The sequence below is a fragment of the Pezoporus flaviventris genome, unplaced genomic scaffold, assembly GCF_033815535.1.
Source record: "Pezoporus flaviventris isolate CSIRO_AGI_PZ_B2104156 unplaced genomic scaffold, CSIRO_AGI_Pfla_v1 ptg000002l, whole genome shotgun sequence".
NCBI lineage: Eukaryota > Metazoa > Chordata > Aves > Psittaciformes > Psittacidae > Pezoporus > Pezoporus flaviventris.
In genome coordinates, this window is record NW_026892550.1 from 49083747 (window position 1) to 49105010 (window position 21264).

A 21264-nucleotide genomic window follows, 5' to 3' on the forward strand; every position below is an offset into this window, starting at 1 on the left:
CTTAGTCAGCATCTACACTAGGTTTTTCAACAGATGGCACATCAGCCTGGAGAACAAAACTTGCTTTAAAATATTGTGAAAGTCTATTTTCTCACCTATCTAGCTGAAACTTTGCTTGGAAATACTAGATTTGTACTGACTGCATTTGGGAAATTACCTGGTTTTGATTCTTACAAAAGTTGCTATTCACTTAAAAAAACAAAAACCCCAGCTTAAATCTATTTTCTAATGAAATTTTTATAAATTGTATACACTTTTGCAAGAAAACCAACCGCATTCCTGCAATTAGTTCTGAAGCAATCTCTTAATATATTCCCCTTACTATCATGTAAGAGTGTATGGAAACTCTTCATGCTGCTTATGCAAGTTGACATAAATATTAGAGGAGAGATTTGATAGCCGATTTTGAATAAAAGTAACAGGATGAAGAGAGGGAACAAGCTGCATCTTCTGTGTGTCAGCTAGCAGAGTACATACACGTTTCACATAATCATTTGGTGGAAACATTTTGTCCACTGAAGTCTTTACAGATGGTGCGGTTCAGTCCCCTAATCACCAAGGATGGGGTACAAGCTCTTGAGTTTGAGTCCTGTTGCTAGCTCGGCAACTTCAAAGAGACTATTTGAAACATGCTCCATTGAATCAATTACTTTGCAGGACAAAGTAGTCTGAAAGCTGCTATGTAACAGCTAGGCCATCAGTTCTTCAGACTGGGAAGAACCTGTAGGTCTTTCAGTGCTCTAGTATCACTAAATGTCTTTTGCTGTTACTTTGGTATGACAAGACTAGCTTTCCACTCTTAAGATGCAGATTCTCTAAGTAATAATGTAATGCAGACAACATGATTATATGTTCTTGATCTAGTCTGCACAGCCTCGAGGAACAACTGTTACAGCATAAATACTTTCAATCTGTTAGATCCAGTTGGGGCTAGTTTTGTTAAGATGTTGAGCTAATATTCTGTTGATACCATCTTATAGAATACTCTCAGTGGAACAGCTTGACAGCAAGTTTCTACTAATCTGTCTAATGTTTAGCCAGCATTTCTGAGCTATAAGGTACTGCCACTTCACTGCTGTGGTGGAAGGCTCATATTCCTGGTGCAAACTCACTTTTTATTTCTTCTGGTTGCTCAAAATTGAGTTATTATGGCATTCCCAGGAGTCAATGCTGTTGTTTACCCTGCCTGAAATGAAGTTAGAAAAGCAGCTCCCTCAACTATTTTTAGAATGCTCTAGGGATACCTTGCTAATGACAAATGGGAAAAATGTAATTGTCCCAGTTGTACAGCAGTGACTTGAGTAAGGTAGTTGTTAGTGTTGAGAGGGAATTTCGTCTAGTAAGACCTCCGTTTGCATTCAGGGTTTCCTGGAAGAGTTGTTTTGACAAGGCTCCCTGAAAATATGAAACTTCTCTCTTAAGCAGTGTCCTTGGGTCATTGAAAAGCACTGACATTTGCTGTTACAACTTCAAGTGGGTAGCCTTTCTGCCTCTGCAGTCTGTTTTCTGCTATTCCTCTGTGTTTTTAAGGAAGTTTTATCTGGTTAGATCACTTCAACTATAGTTAAGGAGAAAATCTGCAACTCCAACATTAAGATTTAAGCCTTCCTCCTCCAAAAAAAAAACAACCAAATTAATTCTACAAACCCCTGAAGCCTTTATGAAACGATGCTCTTCACTGTTGTTCCCCTGCATCCGTCAAGAGCAGACTGTTGCTCTAATAGTAACATTCCATGCTTGACTAAATAGAGGTAACAATCCCACACTATTTATCAGTGTTGGCTGCAAAGGCTGCTTCAACTGTGCCAGTACATTTAAGGAAATGGCAAAACTGCCACTGAATGAAGTCTTAGAGGACACCACTAAGGCAAGTGACTAGAGTAGTCTGGGCCATCACCTTTACAACAGGCCTACCTACAGGTACTGTAATAAGGCAGAACAGGGACTTCCCAAGTGAACCTGGGTACAGCTGGACACTTAGGTCATACATCCAACCACATTCTGCTGTACAGCTGGCTTCAAGGTAGAGCTGGGTGGAACATCGCTGGGAGTCCTAGAGCAGCCTCAGAAGCCTGACAACTGTCAGGAGTTCTTGCCACTCTCTCAGTACAGTTTCAGCACATCAGTGCTGCTTCTCAACCCAGCTGTGATTAGCAGACTGCCTAGAGTAATGAATCACATATCATTTCCTACTGATGCTGAAGAATGCTCTGTCATGTACACACTGTAAAGTCATTAGAGGAAAACAGTCAAGACACAGCAATCATAGTCACAGTCTTACTGCTCAATAATTACAACATTGCTTAGAAATAAGCTTTTATTAAGTAGATTAATGGAGTTAGGAACTATTGAATTTGCAGAACAAGTTCCACAACCAGTGCTAATTATATAACACTATTCAGTGATTACTGATTGTTTTTGTTATTTAACATTTAGAATGCTCACCCTAAAATACATCATCTTTCTAGTCCCAGTGAGTTTTCATTTACTTGGTTCTGTGATTCTATCAGAAGTTCCATTATAAAAGGAGAGTTACCATGTTGCTGGTCAACTGGAAGGTCCACCTTTGGTTCTAAAGCTTTAGAACAGTTCGAATGCTTAAAATGCAAAAAGAAAAGGAAAAGAGAGTTACCAGTAAGTCCGCTCTTTCCCTTTTCTTCCCTCCCTTTCATTGCTGAGACATACTTTAACTTAACTTTGTCTCTTTCAAGAATGAAGTTATGCTTATGCCTATAATATTTAATAAAAATCCTGGTTAAAAATGGGTTGGTAATGCTTGTTATCTTTGGGTTTGTTTTTTTTTTTATAGTCTCTTCCCCCAGTAAGATGCACTCAAAGTGGAAGCTTTTTCAAAGTATGAGTGTCAGTTTTCAGGAACATTAATATTTACAGGCATTCCCTCTTCTGGCTGCTTGGAGAATTTTAAATAACTTCCATTATTAGTTTCATAGGACATGCTCAGGTAGGAAATAAAAGCAGTTTGTAACTGGCAAAGGGGATCAACTCTTGGGTGAAATTTGCACAGATGCAGTGTTTCCAATTGTAAAAAGTACAAATGCAGTTACTGTTAACTGACATTCAAAATAGAAATACATTGAGGTAAAGAACATAGTTACTATTTCAGCAGCATATTAACAGATCATTCCAAGTGATTGACTGTGCTGGTAATCTATCCCAAGTAGTTTGAAATACACTGAAATCTACTATTTAACTAAAATAGATAATACCTTAATGACTTGTACAAATGTATGAATGTGAACTCCCCTTCAGTCTCCTGAGGAAGAATATTTTAGCAGTGTTGGAAGCCCAAGACAGACTTGTCCCCATCATCAGCTTTACATTCCTGTGTAATTCCCTTATAAATTGTTGCTTCCTTTTTACTCTATGCTTGTGTTTTGCACATGCCTAAAAGCTCAGAGAAAGTGTATTTATCTCTGAATGAATGTGTGTGGTATATGTCAGCCTTTATCCTCCCTGTTTAAAACAGGATACTGAGCGGGGAACCTGTATTTTGACAGTGTCTCATCAAGAAATGTCTTCTGCACCTTTCAGTATTAGGAACATTACCTCTTTCCTGCATGCATCAGCTCAAAAGCCTCATTAATTCTGTCAAAAGGTAGGGTGTGAGTCACAAATTCGTCAACCTTGATCTTTTTGGACATGTAGTCAGTCACCAGTTTTGGCACACTGTCTACGCTCTTCCAGCCTGAAAGACACAAAGCACACGATTGTGTTTTGCCTTTCCACCCACCTCAGAAAAAACAGAAGGAAAAAAAAATACAATCTCACACAGGTGCTTGTGTGACATATATGAAAAGGAACTAAGATCAGTGATATGTTTGTACCTCCTGCTCTAGGCAGGCATTAAGGAAAGCAAGACAAGAGCTAGGTCTGGCAAGAGCACATATTATTCAGACACCTAAGTGCACTAACTTTTCACTAGGTATTTCTGCATTCAACGTAACAGTGGCCCTGAAAAAAAGCCCTAGAAAAGCATGCACAGGCATCTCTGTCAGCACCTCTATGTATCTTTATAGCCTAATTAAGTATTGTATTACTTGGAGAAAGAGTAGTGTAATAATACCATCAAGTTTGGATATTTCCACGGTCTTCAGCAACTACTGAATCCCCGAGCAATCAGTAGCTCTGAAAGTGGCAGTGTGGTTTTGGTCTGACAGCAGAAAATGTGGATCAAGCATTTGCTGCTTTTTTACTTTAAAGCTCTTTATAGCACATTCTCAGGTTAGCCCTACAATCTGCTTAGTGATTAAGCAACACAAACATGTTTATGTGAGTTCTCATCTTCTCAAAGACTAGGTCCTTTCACTGGACCAAACTGGGTGATAAAACAATCTACAGTGCTCCTTTAGTACTAAATAGCATATAGCTATAGCTCTCCTCAGAACACGTGAGATATTACACTGTGTTTATTTGTAGCCTATCATCTGTAGGAATATCAGCTTTTAAAAGTCTTAATATTGGAAGTCAACACAGCATTTACAAATAGCCTATCAGCTGCACTTTTCTTGCAAAAGCAAGGCGGTGTGTTCTTCCCAGCTTTAACCCATAATAAATCATTCCCACACCAAAAAGAAAGTTACCTCCAAAGGCAGTTCCTTTCCATGTCCGCCCAGTTACAAGCTGGAATGGCCGTGTGGAGATCTCCTGACCAGCGGCAGCTACTCCAACAATCACACTGACTCCCCAGCCTTTGTGGCAGGCTTCCAAGGCAGCCCTCTTCACAGATAGGTAGGACAAAGCAGAGCATGTATTGCTGATGTTTTGCCAGTCTAGGCAACATAAGGTTGCACTTCCTTTCCCCCACTTAATGCATTACCACACTAGCATTTAAGGAACAATAAATACACTAAAAATAGCATTAATTTTTCCATTCACTTTCTTCTTTTTACATCCCATCTGGCTTCCAAAGTCACTCTGAACTCCCACTGGGAGTTGGGATAAACTGTAATCAGAGACTGTGTAGACCATGTTACTGACAGTTAGGAATGCTGTTGGAATTTCTGAAAACTTAGCCTTACACTCCATAGTACTTCTGCATTTCCAAAGGTTAAATTCATTATTTGAGGAACTGGGAAAATAGTCAGTGGTCCTTGAGATTTTATTGTTCATTGTACAATATATTTGTTGTGGGTTTTGTTAATTTTTCAATCTGAAAACTAAGGTTTTCAAAGAATTCCCATTAAGAAAAAAAAAAAGATTGTAAATTTCCCTGCCCATGGCAGAGGCGTTAGAATTAGTTGAGCTTCAGGTCACTTCCAAACCAAACCATTTTCAATGATTCTGTAAGTTGAAGTGCCATTTTCAACCTAAGAACTAGCATCTGTTTTCACTGTATAGTTAGGATTGGATCTAAAATGACCTTTTTATTCATAGCAGTTATCATTACTATTTAATAAATGAATTAGTATGGCATGTTTGCTGTAACAAGAATGCAGCTAATTTTGCTACCTAGCTGAACAACTAAGTGGCAGTTAGCTGTGCCCACCCTCTACATACTAATGTTATGCAAACACTTACCATGACTCCAACGTTACCAATGCACTCAAATGAGTAGTCAACACCACCATCAGTCATCTCCACCAGCACCTCTTGTATGGGCTTCTTCAAGTCTTCAGGGCTAATGCACTCAGTAGCTCCAAACTCTTTGGCTTTGGCATACTTATCCTTGTTAAGGTCGATGCCAATGATCCGGGAGGCTCCAGCTATTTTACAGCCCATAATAACTGCCAGCCCAACTCCTCCTAAACCAAAGACGGCACATGTAGAACCAGGTTCTACCTAGGAAAAAGAAAAAAAAACATGAGTGGGGACACAGGTTAACAAGTCCATAATGAAAGAAACATGAAAGCAAATATGAGACTTCATCACTTAGATAAGGGATACTATACAGAAGTTTCATCCAAAGGCTCTTTAGGTTCAAAGCTTTTCTTTTTGCCCAAAGACTCAACTCCTACAACCTGCCTGAGACTCATACACACTCACCTACCAGCTCTGCCTCACCTTGAGCTTCAGGCTATCAGACTTGCAGCAAGATTAAGATGAATTGGAAGAGTAATTTATATCTAGTTGCTATCAAAAGGGATGCAGAATCTTCTACCTGGATTTCCTCTAAAGGACATCAGGTTCTTCTGGCCTTTACGGAGAAGTTAGACATCCTTAGCTAAACTTCAACTTCACTAGAAGTTGAAGAGAAAAGAATTTGGTACGTCTTGTTTACAGTCCTAATCTAGTCCCTCAGCTATCTGTGTACTTTGGGTCAGATACAGTTTCAGAGAAAAGCCAGAGACAACCCCAGCCTTTACCTTGGCAGTGTTAACAGCAGCCCCATAGCCAGTGGAGATGCCACAGCCCAGGAGGCACACTTTATTGAGAGGTGCTGCAGCATCTATCTTGGCTACTGAGATATCAGCCACCACAGTATACTCGGAGAAGGTGCTAGTCCCCATGAAGTGGAAGATCTGCTTTCCTTTGCAAGTGAATCTGCTGGTACCATCAGGCATGACTCCTTTCCCTTGAGTAATTCTTAAGGCAAAGACAGTAAAGTACCGTCAGCATTTTAAGCAGTCAATACTCCCAGCAGACAGTATCCGTTAAGTAACTAAACCAGAGATGCAGTTGCACACTTTCACTGTTATTTTTCAGTCATTCCAGTAAACCCAGGAGCTCACAGAAATTAGATTCTGAACTCTTAAAACTTCATGCTCTTAATTCCTCCATGGAAGCACTGAAAGAAACTGAGTTTATCAACATGCTGACCTTGCTGGTTACCAATGCCAGCTGCCTGTGCCACAGCACCACACCCCCATGTTCACCTCCTTCAGTAAACCTCCCTTGCTTAGCACCAGCCAATTGTGTCACTGGGGGTTTTGTTTGTGTTTGGGAAGGATTTTTATTTTCCAGAATGGGAGCTGGAAATTAGCTGGGAAGCAGGTGTCAAGGAAAACAGAGCTTTCTGTATGATTCTGTAACACTTGATAGCTTTGGTGTTCAGTCACAAGAGCTTACCTCCCTAAAGTGCTTCCCTAAAGTATGGATTAAATATGGAGTCAGAGCATTTATGTTTTCAAAGCTGTGGACACAAGATAGCAGTTTCCACCTTCACATACATGAAAACAGGGAAACAGATTTATTAAAGGGCAAAAAATAAAATGCAGTCATTTTAGGGAAGAATGTAGAATAACTGACTCCTTAAAACACACTTTCCAAGTCACTAAATGATGCCTCAAGAGACTTATTCTCCAAAGATAACTCTTGTCTATTACTTTAGGTAATTAGAACAGATATACATTAAACAAATACTATACTTTGTGTCAAAATAAAAAGCATACAGACCTTATCTTCTGGCACAGATTTGTTTTAGGATTCTTACAGAACTTGCACTCTCCACACTGGGGGATGTACAGAGGGATAACAGTGTCCCCTAAGGAAAGGAAAAAAAATACTAGTGATCAAGTCAAACAAGGCAACAGGAAAAAATGAAGTTACTAAGATTTCATGGCTTTTATGTGACCTTGTGTTCACTTAAAACCTCCTTCGTGTATCAAGAACTGTTTGCAGTATACAGTAGCACTGTTTATGGAGAGTGCTAGATAGAACACTTTTCTCATGTCTGAACAGATACTGAGCATTTCATCATTCCAGAACAAACAGGAAAGTTACTGTAAAACAAAACAATCACAAATCAACAGTGAGTGACATGATTAATAATTTTAAAGCCTTCGTTTGAAAAAGAACAAAAACAAAAACTCTAACTATATGCATATAATTTCAAGTAAGAAATTGGTATGGTGGGCTCTTTCAAGCATTAAACCAAGAGCACACTGAACAGAGTTGTGTTGTATCTCACAGACAAGAGAAATGTACACAGGCATACACACTAGAATAAGACAATACAACTCCTGTAATATAGCACTTCAGTGGCCCAATTTGACAGCTGACCCTCTAGTAAGGAAATACTTAAGGAAGGCAGAACAGTTGTAAGATATTTTTTACCTGGCTTTACTTTTGTTACTCCTTCCCCAACACTCTCTACAATTCCTGCTCCTTCGTGACCCAAGATGACAGGGAAACATCCTTCAGGATCAGCACCACTCAAAGTATAGGCATCGGTGTGACAGACAGCAGTGGCAACTACCTGCAAGGAAATATATAACCTGAGGCCAACTTGAAAAACAGAATAGTAGCACAGATCTAAGTATTTCCCTTCGGTCAGAAATTCAGCGCAAATGTGCCAGTCTTGGCAGTGTTTGTGTTATGGCCAACATACTTTCACTCCTGCCAAGGCTCAGGAGTGCCAAGGCACTTTTTCTTACTTTGAAAAGTAAAGTTGTGATAGTACATCTTTCCTCATTTCCATCAACTAAATTCTGACATGAAATTAGCAGAAGATCAGACATCTAGTTTCCTAAAGCTAGAAATCAGTACATGGAGTCATTTCAAAGTAGGCTGGCATCTCAGATTTGAAGTTAGCCTCTCAAAGGTAAAATGACCACAAAGACCACACGGAACTCTCAGTACCGCATAAATCCAAGTCTTAAGCACCATGCAGAGACCCTTTCTACAGAGATAATTTTCACTTTAATGTGTACTTTCGGGCAGATAGGGGCTACTGGAAAGTCCCGATCAAACCAGAAACTTGGGTATGGGGAATACAGGAGACCAAATCACAGCTCAGCAGATAGTAACTTCATGGCCTGACTGAAGTAAAATCCAGCTTGTTACAGCTGCAACAGCTCACAAGCTGATGGCCTTCAAACAAGATCAAAGGTGCTCCAAGCTCAGATGTTTTGTGGCAGTTCAGTTGGTAACAACTGGAATTGATCCCCAAGACTAGCCATGATCACTAGAATGGATTGTGAAGTCACATCCATAGAAACTCAGCGGTCTTCATAAACATAAGAGCTAAATACCGTAATTTCCTTCTTTGTAAAGCCAGCTGAGATGCTAGTTTACTAATGCTGTATGTTCAACATTTCTTCTGTTGATAAACAAACCGTTCAGCTTTAATATATGGTCTCCCAAAATACACTATACAGCTAATAGTTGATATAATTACCTTGATACGAACTTCATGAGCTTTTGGTGGAGCAACCTCCACCTCCTCAAGAGACAGAGGTTTACCTGCCTCCCAAGCAACAGCAGCCTTGCATTTAATAACCTAAAAGACAACAAGAGGACATCTGTTGTATGGTTCATTTAAAACAATTCTTGTTCAGCCAAGTGAGAAAATGAGAGAAACAGTACTGGCTTTTGGAAGGAATCCCAGAGCTGGAACTCATAATTTCAACACAAAGGTTTAATTGCCCTACATTTGCTTTCAGGAAGACAAATAATAATAAGTAAACCAAGATCTGAAATCTGGATTTCACTCTCTTACTGAGCAAAAACTAGAACAAACCCAGGAGTGCTTAGGTGGTACTTAAATACTAAAATGGGTCAGGAGTCCTGTGTCTCCTTCCTTCCGGCTTCTTGTGCTCCTCCTCACTCACAGAGCATGAGCGACTGAAAAGTACTTCGTCAGGGTAAGCGCTACTTGGCAACAACTAAAACACCAGTGTGTTATCAGCACTGTTCTCAGACTGAAGCCAAAACACAGCACTGCACCAGCTACTAAGAAGGAGAAAAGTAACTGCTACAGCTGAACCCAGGACAATGTGACACAGTAAATAACTGTGGAGTCACAGTATGGGCATTCTGCCCTAATCTCTAAACATACCAAAGATTTTGTCAGAAAACCTGAATTCAAGGCACAAAAGGAAAGAGGAGCCATCATTAGGTAAACAATTTGCAGGTTTTCAACCTATCCCTCATCCTCCCCTCATGAAGTCACTTGTTCTTGCACAAGAGACTGTATTCCTAAAGTATGAATTTCCATAAGCTTAGTTAACCACAGAATTAGAGAGAGGAGAAATGTCTCTTTATGGGTTAAGTTCTGATCTTCCTAAAACTAACATTATATATCTGGGAATATATTTTGAAATAGTAACTTATGATTCAGAAACTTTACAGAAGCTGGCTTTTGAAACGGCAGTCAGCACATACAGCCATAAAGGCCCCATGACTGTTCAGAACGGGTATCAGAAAAGCCCCATCTCCTGACCAAAGCTTCCTGCTGTTGCTTTGCTGAAATTACTGAAGCCAATAACTGGAAAAAAGAAAATAAAAAAACACAACCACTTTCATAGAATCATAGAATAGTTAGGGTTGGAAAGGACCTTAAGATCATCTAGTTCCAACACCCCTGCCGTGGGCAGGGACACCTCACACTAAACCATCTCACCCAAGGCTCTGTCCAACCTGGCCTTGAACACCGCAAGGGATGGAGCATTCACAGCTTCCCTGGGCAACCCATTCCAGTGCCTCACCACCCTTACAGTAAAGAACTTCTTCCTTACATCCAATCTAAACTTCCCGTTTAAGTTTGAGCCCATTACCCCTTGTCCTGTCACTACAGTCCCTAATGAAGAGTCCCTCTCCAGCATCCCTATAGGCCCCCTAAAGCTCTTCATTTTCTCTATTAATGTCTTAGCACAGGATGTCTTTGGTTCAGTTGCTTGTAGCTACACGTATCAACAGCTGTCTGTGTCTCACTCAAGATGAAATCAAGCCCTCAGCAGTGACAGCAGCTCTCCTATCCGCTCAGAAACTGCTGCTCGTTTGAACCAGCCTTCAGCAGTTGTTCAAGCGAGACCACGCAACCTGCTCAGACCTGGGGCACTGAACTGCTGCACACAATTTCAAGCAGTATTCACTAGGTTCAGACTATTGTGTTTTGAAAGCAGTGACCTCGCCAGGCAATGGTTCTGAGAGCAATCAGTCTAGCTGTATTGAGAACATACTGGCACCACTGCTGCCGAGCGGCCTCAAGGATCGCCCTTGTTTGCCAAGCAGCATCATCCCAAACACGCACCCGTTCTTTCTTCTCCCACCCAACAGTCACAGAGGAAGAAGCACGGGGTGAACATGCCCGACCATCTCCCACCCCCACCCACCGCAGCTGCCGGAGCGCTCCTCACTGCCTCGCAGTGACCGCATGTGTGCCGGGGAGCCCACACCTTCCCGCCCCGCGCGCAGTGATCCCATTTTCCCTTCCTTCGGGGTTACAGCCACAGCCGCCCCAAGCCCGCACGGAACCGCGCAGTTCAGTTTGCTGCGTGCTCTTCCACCACCGCTCCGAGCGCACAGCTGGGACCCTCCGGGCCACGGAGCGGGAGCGGGAGCCGGCTGTAACACTCGGCGGGGAGCAGCGCCGGGATTTCTGCTCCCGACCCTGCATACACTCCCAGCAGGAGCCTCCCTCGGCTAACAACGGCACCGCGCACACCTTACGCCCGCAGGAGGGCAGTGAGAACAGGCCAGACCAACCCCCGCTCCCCCGTGCGCTCCACGCTCGCACCGCACCGTTCAGGCGGGAGCGAACGAACCAGCAACGACCCGCGAACCTCCCCCAGCCCCGGGAAGCCGCCCGGTCACCACCGCCGCGCTCGCACGACTCCCTCAGTCTCGGCGTCCGGGGCTCGGGGCCGGGGCCCGGGCCCGGGCCCGGGCCCAGACGCAGCCGCGAGGCGCCTCACCCCACTCGCCATGGCGCAGGGCTGCAGCGGCCCGCCGACACGCAAGGCGAGGGGACGGGAGCCGAGGGGACTGGAGGGAACGGAGCGGAACAGGCGGGGAAGCCCCGTCCCACGCTGGGGCGCATGCGCGCTGCGGGGCGGAGCGGGGCGGTGCTGGAGCTGGGGCGGTGGTTACGGGCCGCGGGCTCCTTGCCGCGCTCCTCAGGTACCCGGCGGTGATGGCGGAGCCGGAGCGGTTATTGGTGGTTAGAAGCCCAGTGCGGGCGGAGAGCACAGATTCACAGAATAGTTAGGGTTGGAAAGGACCTTAAGATCATCTAGTTCCAACCCCCCTGCCGTGGGCAGGGACACCTCACACTAAACCATCTCACCCAAGGCTCTGTCCAACCTGGCCTTGAACACCGCGAGGGATGGAGCATTCACAACTTCTTTAAGCAACCCATTCCAGTGCCTCACCACTCTCATAGAAAAGAACTTCTTCCTTATATCCAATCTAAATTAACTATGCAAGGGAAATTCTAAAGATAAATCTGGGAGAAGGTTTATGCTGGTACCTCCTTGCTTGCACATGGCAGTGTTTTCCTCTGTGTATAAATACCTGTGTATAAATACTTTCAAACGTAATTATTTGGTCAGCTGTGAAACCAGTGATGTTTTAGGAATCGAGCACAATTTGAGGGACCCTCTCCTTATCTGCTCAATTTGCAGTCCTGCCCAGTTAGCGAGCGCTACCAAAGCGGCGGAAAAGTATCCCTCTAGCTGTGACCATCACGCTGCGGCAGGTAGGGGAGCTCAGCGGAACTTCGATTGTACCCCATTGGGGAGCGCGCTGGCTGCGTGCAGAGGAAGCAGCGGCGGGTCACCACCAGGCGGCGCTGCGAGGATGGCAGAGCTCGGCACTTCCAGGCAGCTGTTAGGGTGCGAGTTACCACGGATCTGAACGTGAGCCGGCTTCAGTGTGCGCTCGCAGCCCAGAAAGCCAACCGTATCCTGGGCTGCATCAAAAGGAGCGTGACCAGCAGGTCAAAGGAGGTGATCCTGCCCCTCTACTCTGCTCTTGTGAGACCTCACCTGGAGTATTGTGTGCAGTTCTGGTGTCCTCAACATACAAAGGACATGGAACTGTTGGAACAAGTCCAGAGGAGGGCCACGAGGATGATCAGGGGACTGGAGCACCTCCCGTATGAAGATAGGCCGAGAAAGTTGGGACTGTTCAGCCTGGAGAAGAGAAAGCTGCGTGGAGACCTCATAGCAGCCTTCCAGTATCTGAAGGGGGCCTACAAGGATGCTTTTCAGCAAGGACTGTAGTGATAGGACAAGGGGCAATGGGTTTAAACTTCAACAGGAGTTCAGGTTGGATATAAGGAAGAAGTTCTTTACTGTGAGAGTGGTGAAGCACCGGAACCAGCTGCCAAAGAAGTTATGAATGCTCCATCCCTGGTGGTGTTCAAGGCCAGGTCGGACAGAGTCTTGGGTAATATGGTCTAGTGTGAGGTGTCCCTGCCCACAACATGGGGATTGGAACAAGATGGTCTTAAGGTCTTTCCCAACCAAAACCATTCTGTGACTGTGATTCTACGATTCTACGATTCTACGATTCTGGTATTTGTTAAGGAAGTTCAGGCCTTAGTAGTTAACATCACAATTAGGTATGAGAGTTAATCAACATCTTTGGTGGATGCAGCAGCAGAAAAAGTAAAGAAATACCAAAACTGAAAAGATCGAGTTCAAGAACTAGGTAATGCCACTGCTATTAAATTTATGGGATTTCTCTTGGGGGGTAAGTGGAAAATGGCATCAAGACAATTACAAGCTACTAGTTGAATTAGGACTCTCCATTTCCCGACAGGAAAAAGTCACTTGCTGCTTATCAAGTAGAGCACTTTTCGCATAAGTAAATATACTGCATACCTTTGTAAACTGAGGTATGGTTGCTTGTAAGATCTTAGCTTGTGTCATGAATTGTATGAATTATAAATTATAAACAAACTAACGAAAAGCGGTGTCACTAAGAACACTTGGCTGCCACAACGCCAAAGGGCTCTGGTAGTATATAGGGACACCAATGGCCTTGAAATCATTATGTGTTATCTACTGTGCCAAAATGACACCAATTACCAGCCTTTACTCAGGTGGATGAGCCACTTTTATTTAACCTGGAAAAGGAACATGTATAATTTTATATATGTTCGATAAATAGCAACAGTTCAAAGTAACTGGTAAAGTTCAAGTTACAATTGACTTAAGGCAGAGTTATTTTATAGCGATTTTGTTTCATCTAGGTTTAGATTTCCTTCAAAAACGAATTTGGTTTTTAGTCCCAATCCTGCACAAATGTAGTTACGTGTTTATATTTATTACAGAGTTACTGGGCTAATTGATTACTTTCTCTGAGACTTGTCATTAGTATAAAATTAAGGCTGTGCAGACACATGCAGTGTTAGGGAAACACTGTTTATTGGGAGCAACTTCTTATCATGTTTTCTCGGTAGAAAGGTGCTAGCACTCAACTGTGACATTTAACAAGTTATCTTGGTGTTATCTCATTGCCTGCAGTCTTATTGTTTTATGTTTAAAAAGTAGTTACAAGAATTACAGGTAATTTTCATAGCAGGCCAAAGTGAGTTCTGTGTGCAGAAGCTACTGTAGGTTATCAGAGCAGATGGAATTTTTTAACCTCTGATAGCTCATTTGTGTATTCATGTTGTGTTGTGTAATTGCTGATAGTGCTGAGGAGTTTCCAGAAGCTCAAAAGGCTATGGACTGGGATAAGAGTTGCTCGAAAGAGATCAAAAGGCATTATAGAGTTTTGGGTCCAATGTTCAACACTGAAAGAGGCAGTGACCTGCTCAAAGAATGACCTGCTCACAGTGACAATCCTGTTCTCCAGGGAAGATTTTGCACGGTTATGCTGTAATATTCTGTGGAACTTGGTGCCGAAAATATATTAAATGTCCAACAGCATTTGCAAAAATGAAACCACATCCATGTATGTGTGTAAATGTTACATGGTAATACTAAAATTACCTACTGCTTTGTATAAAATGCTTCAAGTAATAAGGGACTAGCTGCTGTCCCTTGTTACCTTTCAATGCTAGCTGCACTTTTTCAAATACATACTGATTTAATACTTATTTGTTAAATATCAAATAAATTTGTTAAATAATGAGACCAAACAAATCTTCTTCTGTCTCTAGATCTGCAGATTTCAGGAGTTGCAAATTTAGTTTCTGAGGTTTCTGGGGGGAAAAATAAATCCCTTCTGAAACAAATTACAGTAAGACCTTAAGTAATTTAAAGAGAAGGCTAGTCACATTGCTTCCCTCTACACACTGCTGACAGAGTATTTAAATAAACAACATATTTGGTAATGATTTATGAGGAATGGGGTACAGAGGTGCTAGAATTTTGTATTAGAAAAGGAAAGAGGTTCAGGCAGCAGTGCTAACTATGAGGCATGGGAACGGTGTCAACACATAAAAAGCTGGAGGATGAACTCCACTAAGTTTTCTCTACCAGCTACTGCTACTGATACAGAATCATAGAATCAGCTAGGTTGGAAAAGACCTTTGGGATCATCAAGTCCAACCATTACCCCAGTACTGCCAAGGCCACCACTAAACCATGTCACTGAGGACCACATCTACGCGGTTTTTGAACGCTTCCAGGGATGGTGATTCCAGCACTACCCTGGGCAGCCTGTTCCAATGCCTGGCCACCCTCTCGGGGAAGAAATTGTTCCTAATATCCAATCTGAACCTCCCCTGATGCAGCTTGAGGCTGTTACCTCTTGTGCTGTCACTTGTTACCTGGGAGAAGAGACCAACCCCCACCTCACCACAACCTCCTTTCAGGTAGTTGTAGAGAGCAATAAGGTCCCCCCCGAGCCTTCTCTTCTCCAGACTAAACACCCCCAGTTCCCTCAGCCGCTCCTCATCACACTTGTGCTCCAGATCCTTCACCAGCTTCGTTGGTCTTTTCTGGACCCACTCCAGCACTTCAATGTTTTTCTTGTAGTGAGGGGCCCAGAACCAAACACAGGATTCGAGTGTAGCCTTGCAGGTGCTGAGTACAGGGGACATAACATGGAACAACAATCATTCCATTTAGGGTGTAAATAGAATAGTGGAAAAAGTGTTTCTCCTTTTGTATTTTACTAGGTACATTTGAGAAATTCAGTGCACAGTATATTGGCTAAAACAAACTTATAGATCAACACCCTGTTTTGAAATGTATCTCATGTTTTCCTCTCCCTAAAGCTGTTGGACACAATCCATAGTAGAGTCATCTACTATGTGACTTCCAAGTTGGAACAGAGTACACTCATTAAATGTGCAGATAGCAGGAGGGTGAAAAGCACACTGAAAGAGGGGATGAGAAAATGATCCTGACAGTCTGGTGGAATGCTTTCAAAAACTGGGGTGCAGCTGAGTGAAGTGGTCGCCATAGAATGGCAAGTGACAAGTCAAAACCAGTTCTGCAGAAGAGGAAGTCTGCAAAGAACAGTGGATGCCAAAGTGAGTTAGCAATATCCTGGTCTTTGAGGGCAGAGGAAAGGCAAATGCCATAGTGGCTGTGGAAACAGGAATACAGTTGGCAAGACGAAAACTCTTCAAAGTGGGAAAGACAAAGGTTATATAAGAGCAGTGTTAAGCAGCACGAAAAGTAGCTATACATTTGAGTGGGATATTTAGTCTGAGGAGATTAACTTTGACAGTATAATACAGTTTGAAATGGTAATGGAGTCAATGATCATTGGAGGCCTGTGACTACAAGTTATCTCTCAAGAATGACAGAGTTGATCCTGCACTGGGAAAAAAAGCTGATCTACCTCATCTCTCAAGAAGCACCTGAGCTCTGCTTTCAGAGGAGTTCGTTACTTCAGTAGTCTTGTTATTTTATGCATAGCAGATTGTGGGTTTTAAAAAACTCATAGGAAGTTTAAACCCCACACATTTGATCAGCATCTCAGCATAAGAGATCTATTTGCTTACCATTTCATTTATATGAATGATATTGCTAGAGGTGCGCACCACCAACATTTTCACTGAAGTGGTGTAAATGAGAAGAATCTCATGATATATTGGATTTTTATGGGAACTAGATTGTATTTAAAATACTGATGGCCCACTGGTGCATTTGACATGGCTCTCATAACATTTGTGTGTGAGCTCAGAGTATTTGACTTAAAATAAATGCCAAAGGATTATTCACATCATACACTACATCTGCATAGTGCTAGTTTACATGGTTCTAGAAGCAAAGATTGATTGATATTTGTGTTACTTCTATAACATAAAGACCTGGCAAGGGAACACTTCATGAGAAATGGTGTGTAACTGTCATCTCTTAAGTATAAGAAAAGAGTACAGAGTCACAAACAGAAAACTTTAAATACTTTAAATCATTTAAATAAATTATTTAAATGATTTGGCTAGGGATATTAAGGATAACAAGAAGGGATTCTACAGGTACATAGCAAATAAAAAACAGACTAGGGAGAATGTAGGCCCCCTCAGGAAGCTCTCAGGAGAACTGGCTACACAGGGTTTGGAGAAGGCTGAGGTTCTGAATGACTTCTTTGCCTCGGTCTTCACTGGCAAAGGCTCTGACCGAACCACCCAAGTCTTGGAAGGCAGATGCAGGGACTGTGAGAATGAAGACCTTGGACCCACTGCAGGAGAGGATCTGGTTCGAGACCATCTTAAAAACCTGAATGTGCACAAGTCCATGGGTCCTGATGAGATCCATCCATGGGTCCTGAAGGAGCTGGCGAATGAAGTTGCTAAGCCACTGGCCATCATATTTGAGAAATCATGGCAGTCAGGTGAAGTTCCTGATGACTGGAAAAAGGAAAATATAACCCCCATTGTCAAGAAGGGGAAAATGGATGACCCGGGGAATTACAGAGCAGTCAGTCTCACCTCTGTGCCTGGCAAAATCTTGGAGCAGATTCTCCTGGAAGGCATGCTAAGGCACACGAAAATCAACAAGGTGCTTGGTGACAGCCAGCAGAGCTTCACTAAGGGGAAATCCTGCGTGAACAATTTGGTGGCCTTCTATGATGGGGCTACAGAACTGATGGACAGGGGTAGAGCAGTTGATGTCATCTACCTGGACTTGTGTAAAGCGTTCGACACTGTCCCACACGACATCCTTGTCTCTAACTTGGAGAGACATCAATTTGATGGATGGACCACTCGGTGGATAAAGAACTGGCTGGATGGCTACACACAAAGAGTTGGGGTCAATGGCTCAATGTCCGGCTGGAGACCAGTAACGAGTGGTGTCCCTCAGGGATCGGTGTTGGGATTGGTCTTGTTCAACATCTTTGTCGCTGACATGGACAGTGGGATTGAGTGTGCCCTCAGCAAGTTTGCCGATGACACCAAGCTGTGTGGTTCGGTTGATACCCTGGAGGGAAGGAATGCCATCCAGAGGGACCTCGACACGCTTGTGAGGTGGGCTGATGCCAACCTCATGAAGTTTAACCATGCCAAGTGCAAGGTCCTACACCTGGGTCGGAGCAATCCCAGGCACAGCTACAGGTTGGGCAGAGAAAAGATTCAGAGCTGTCCTGTGGAGAAGGACTTGGGGGTGTTGGTCGATGAGAAAATGAACATGAGCCGGCTTCAGTGTGTGCTCGCAGCCCAGAAAGCCAACCGTATCCTGGGCCGCATCAAAAGGAGCGTGACCAGCAGGTCGAAGGAGGTGATCCTGCCCCTCTACTCTGCTCTTGTGAGACCTCCCCTGGAGTATTGTGTGCAGTTCTGGTGTCCTCAACATAAAAAGGACATGGAACTGTTGGAACAAGTCCAGAGGAGGGCCACGAGGATGATCAGGGGACTGGAGCACCTCCCATATGAAGACAGGCTGAGAATGTTGGGGCTGTTCAGCCTGGAGAAGAGAAGGCTGCGTGGAGACCTCATAGCAGCCTTCCAGCATCTGAAGGGGGCCTATAGGGATGCTGGGGAGGGACTCTTCATTAGAGACTGTAGTGATAGGACAAGGGGTAATGGGTTAAAACTTAAACAGGGGAAGTTTAGATTGGATATAAGGAAGAAGTTCTTTACTGTTAGGGTGGTGAGGCACTGGAATAGGTTGCCCAGGGAGGTTGTGAATGCTCCATCCCTGGCAGTGTGCAAGACCAGGCTGGACGAGGCCTTGGGTGATATGGTTTAGTGTGAGGTGTCCCTGCCCATGGCAGGGGGGGTTGGAACTAGATGATCTTAAGGTCCTTTCCAACCCTAACTATTCTATGATTCTATGATTCTATGATGATCTGTTCAGTATTGGGTTCTTTCCACATTAAGTTCTAACAGTATGTGAGAATCAGTGGTGAACAATGTTTGATACTCTGATGCTTCACATATATGTTGTGGAGCAAGCCCATTTTTTTCCTTCTGATTTTTGCAACCTCATGTATGGGCTCATTGCCCATATAAACTGTTTGCTAGGACAGAGAAGTAAATATTTTTCTGGGTTAAAATGTACCTTGCATAAACCTCCTGGTGTTTTATTGATGGTAGTTTTAGACTGCTGAGTTTGCATTTATATTCTAGAAGAGATGTTCTTTTTGTTATTTTAAAGAAACTGAGTAGTAAAAATGATTAAAATAGAATTGTAGCTGAAACGGGTAAGCTAAATAATGGAAACCACTCCAAAGAGCAATGTGTCCTTCCCATTGCTAAACTGGAAACAAATGCCACACATTAAAATATTGAATGCACACGGTTGTTATGTGTAATTTGGCAACCAGCTAGAATCAACGGACTTACCATATACTCAACTTTAAGCTGATGCCACGGAGGGACTGATAAAAAGCACAGAAAGATGATGGATGAAGAGGTTGAAAATAAAGTTGATGTGGTTAGATACCAGTAAAGAAAAACAGATTTTCCTGGTCACACCTGTGAACTTGACCCCAGCATGTCAGAAATGCCATATATTGATGATAGCTTTGAAATATTGCATGAGAGCTCTTCTTGACTTAAAAGAAAAATCGTTGCTCAGGTGTTGAATCCCTCCTAATTCAGCCTTGAGGACTTTCATGATCCCATCAGCTCTCACCTAGAAGGAAATGATAGACTAGAAGAGGCCTATCCATCAGAAAGAAATCCTTGTTCCATGTGGCTGAAAGGATTTTTTTTGTATACCTAAGGAATGGGATCCTTTCCTAGCAGACTATCAATAATGACATAAAACCCCTTCTTGGATCAGGAACCATTTAGAATTCTACAGTGAGCAGAAATCAACTCTTCAGCTATTAAACAAAATGATAGGTAAAGTAATATTAATATTTTGAAAAAATCAAAAGCCATCTGTTAACAGATGCAACCTGTTGCAAATCTGGTGCAAAACAGGTTATTCCTGATCAGAAAAAAGTGCAGCGTTCATGGATCAGGAAGGCATTACTCTGTAGACTCGTGCTTAGGACACCCAGCTATACAGTTGGTTCACATGTCCATGCCTGTTACCCTGTCAGTTCACTCACCACACTTGGTGGAGCAAAGATGTGGTTCTTATCCAGGATTAGTTGCCTTCATGTGCTTTGCACTCTTCGCTCCACAAGTGGACTGATCTGTCAGTGCTTAGCTGGAAACAAAAGTATTCTTCAAGCTGTTCAGGCAGACTGTAACTGACCTGTTAAGTCAGAATCTGTATAGACAGGCAGAGGCTGTACGTGAAGCCAAGTGATGTTTGCTAAATATTAGTGTGGTTTAAGGTCTAAGGAAACACCATTTGTGCTTTGTCACACAAAGGGTTTACCTCGTGAGATGTTACTGGATTTTTCATGGTTTTTGAGGATTTTTCATAGTGTTGCCATGTGTTAATGGGCAGACTGTTCTGATGGGGAGTGTGGATCCTGCTCGCTTACAGACAGCTCCTAAATGGAGGCTCACAGAGAGATGCGCATGTGGCCCTGATCCCACCTGGCGCACCTCAGCATCAGAGAGCCATTGGGAAGTCTGTCAGAAACACGTCATTCACAACTGCACAATCACACAAATCAATCTTTACCTGAGGGTGGGTGGGGATCTTCAGGGAGAAAGACTCTTGGTAGTGTCAACTATTTTGTCATTCCCCAGTCAGAAGCCACTTCATTCCTCCTTGTGAAGACAGAATTGGATGGCTGCCTTATAAATGTCCCTCATAAGAATGATTTTATGTGTTTATTGTTTTGGATGCCAGCAACTGTCCTAATAAAGACACTAACAGCAGGTGTTTACTATGCTTGGCAGATTGCAACAACAGAGATGGGCTTTGCATAATCCTGAACAGGACAGAAGCGAGGAGGTTTGTTGTACTTTATTCCCTGGCAATATTATTGATTTTATTCTTCTACTCTCAAGACTGCTGTTATGCCCTCTACCCTTAATGCAGTAGGGAATGCCTTGGAAAAAGCTTTTATCTGGCATACGGAGGATACTTTATCTCTCCATGCTCCTTCTTTCTGTCCTCACAAGCTAGGTTAAAACAGGCTTCCTTTGGCTTCTGTTTAATTTAGGAGTTAAATATACAATAAAGTAGCTTGGCCTCCACAGAAAACATTTGGTAAAATACTCTGAGAATTGAAATATTATTAAGTTTTTGTTTCTACTGAATCCATGTTACTACAGATGAGATCTGATGACATGAAGTGGAATTAAACCCTGTCTCATTTTGCTTT

General features: G+C 43.0%; 1 protein-coding gene across 1 annotated transcript; it reads right to left on the reverse strand.

The window, feature by feature from the left end:
- Positions 1-2303: 2303 nt before the first annotated feature.
- LOC133274553 (alcohol dehydrogenase class-3) lies at positions 2304-10068 on the reverse strand. Its single transcript, XM_061463920.1, has 9 exons — positions 10063-10068; positions 9077-9178; positions 8014-8155; positions 7354-7441; positions 6324-6543; positions 5539-5799; positions 4602-4737; positions 3568-3706; positions 2304-2597 (listed from the first exon to the last, which is right to left on the reverse strand). The coding sequence occupies exons 1-9, from the start codon at positions 10066-10068 to the stop codon at positions 2573-2575; spliced, it is 1119 nt and encodes a 372-aa protein (XP_061319904.1). The 3' UTR covers positions 2304-2572.
- Between the last annotated feature and the right edge of the window lie 11196 nt (positions 10069-21264).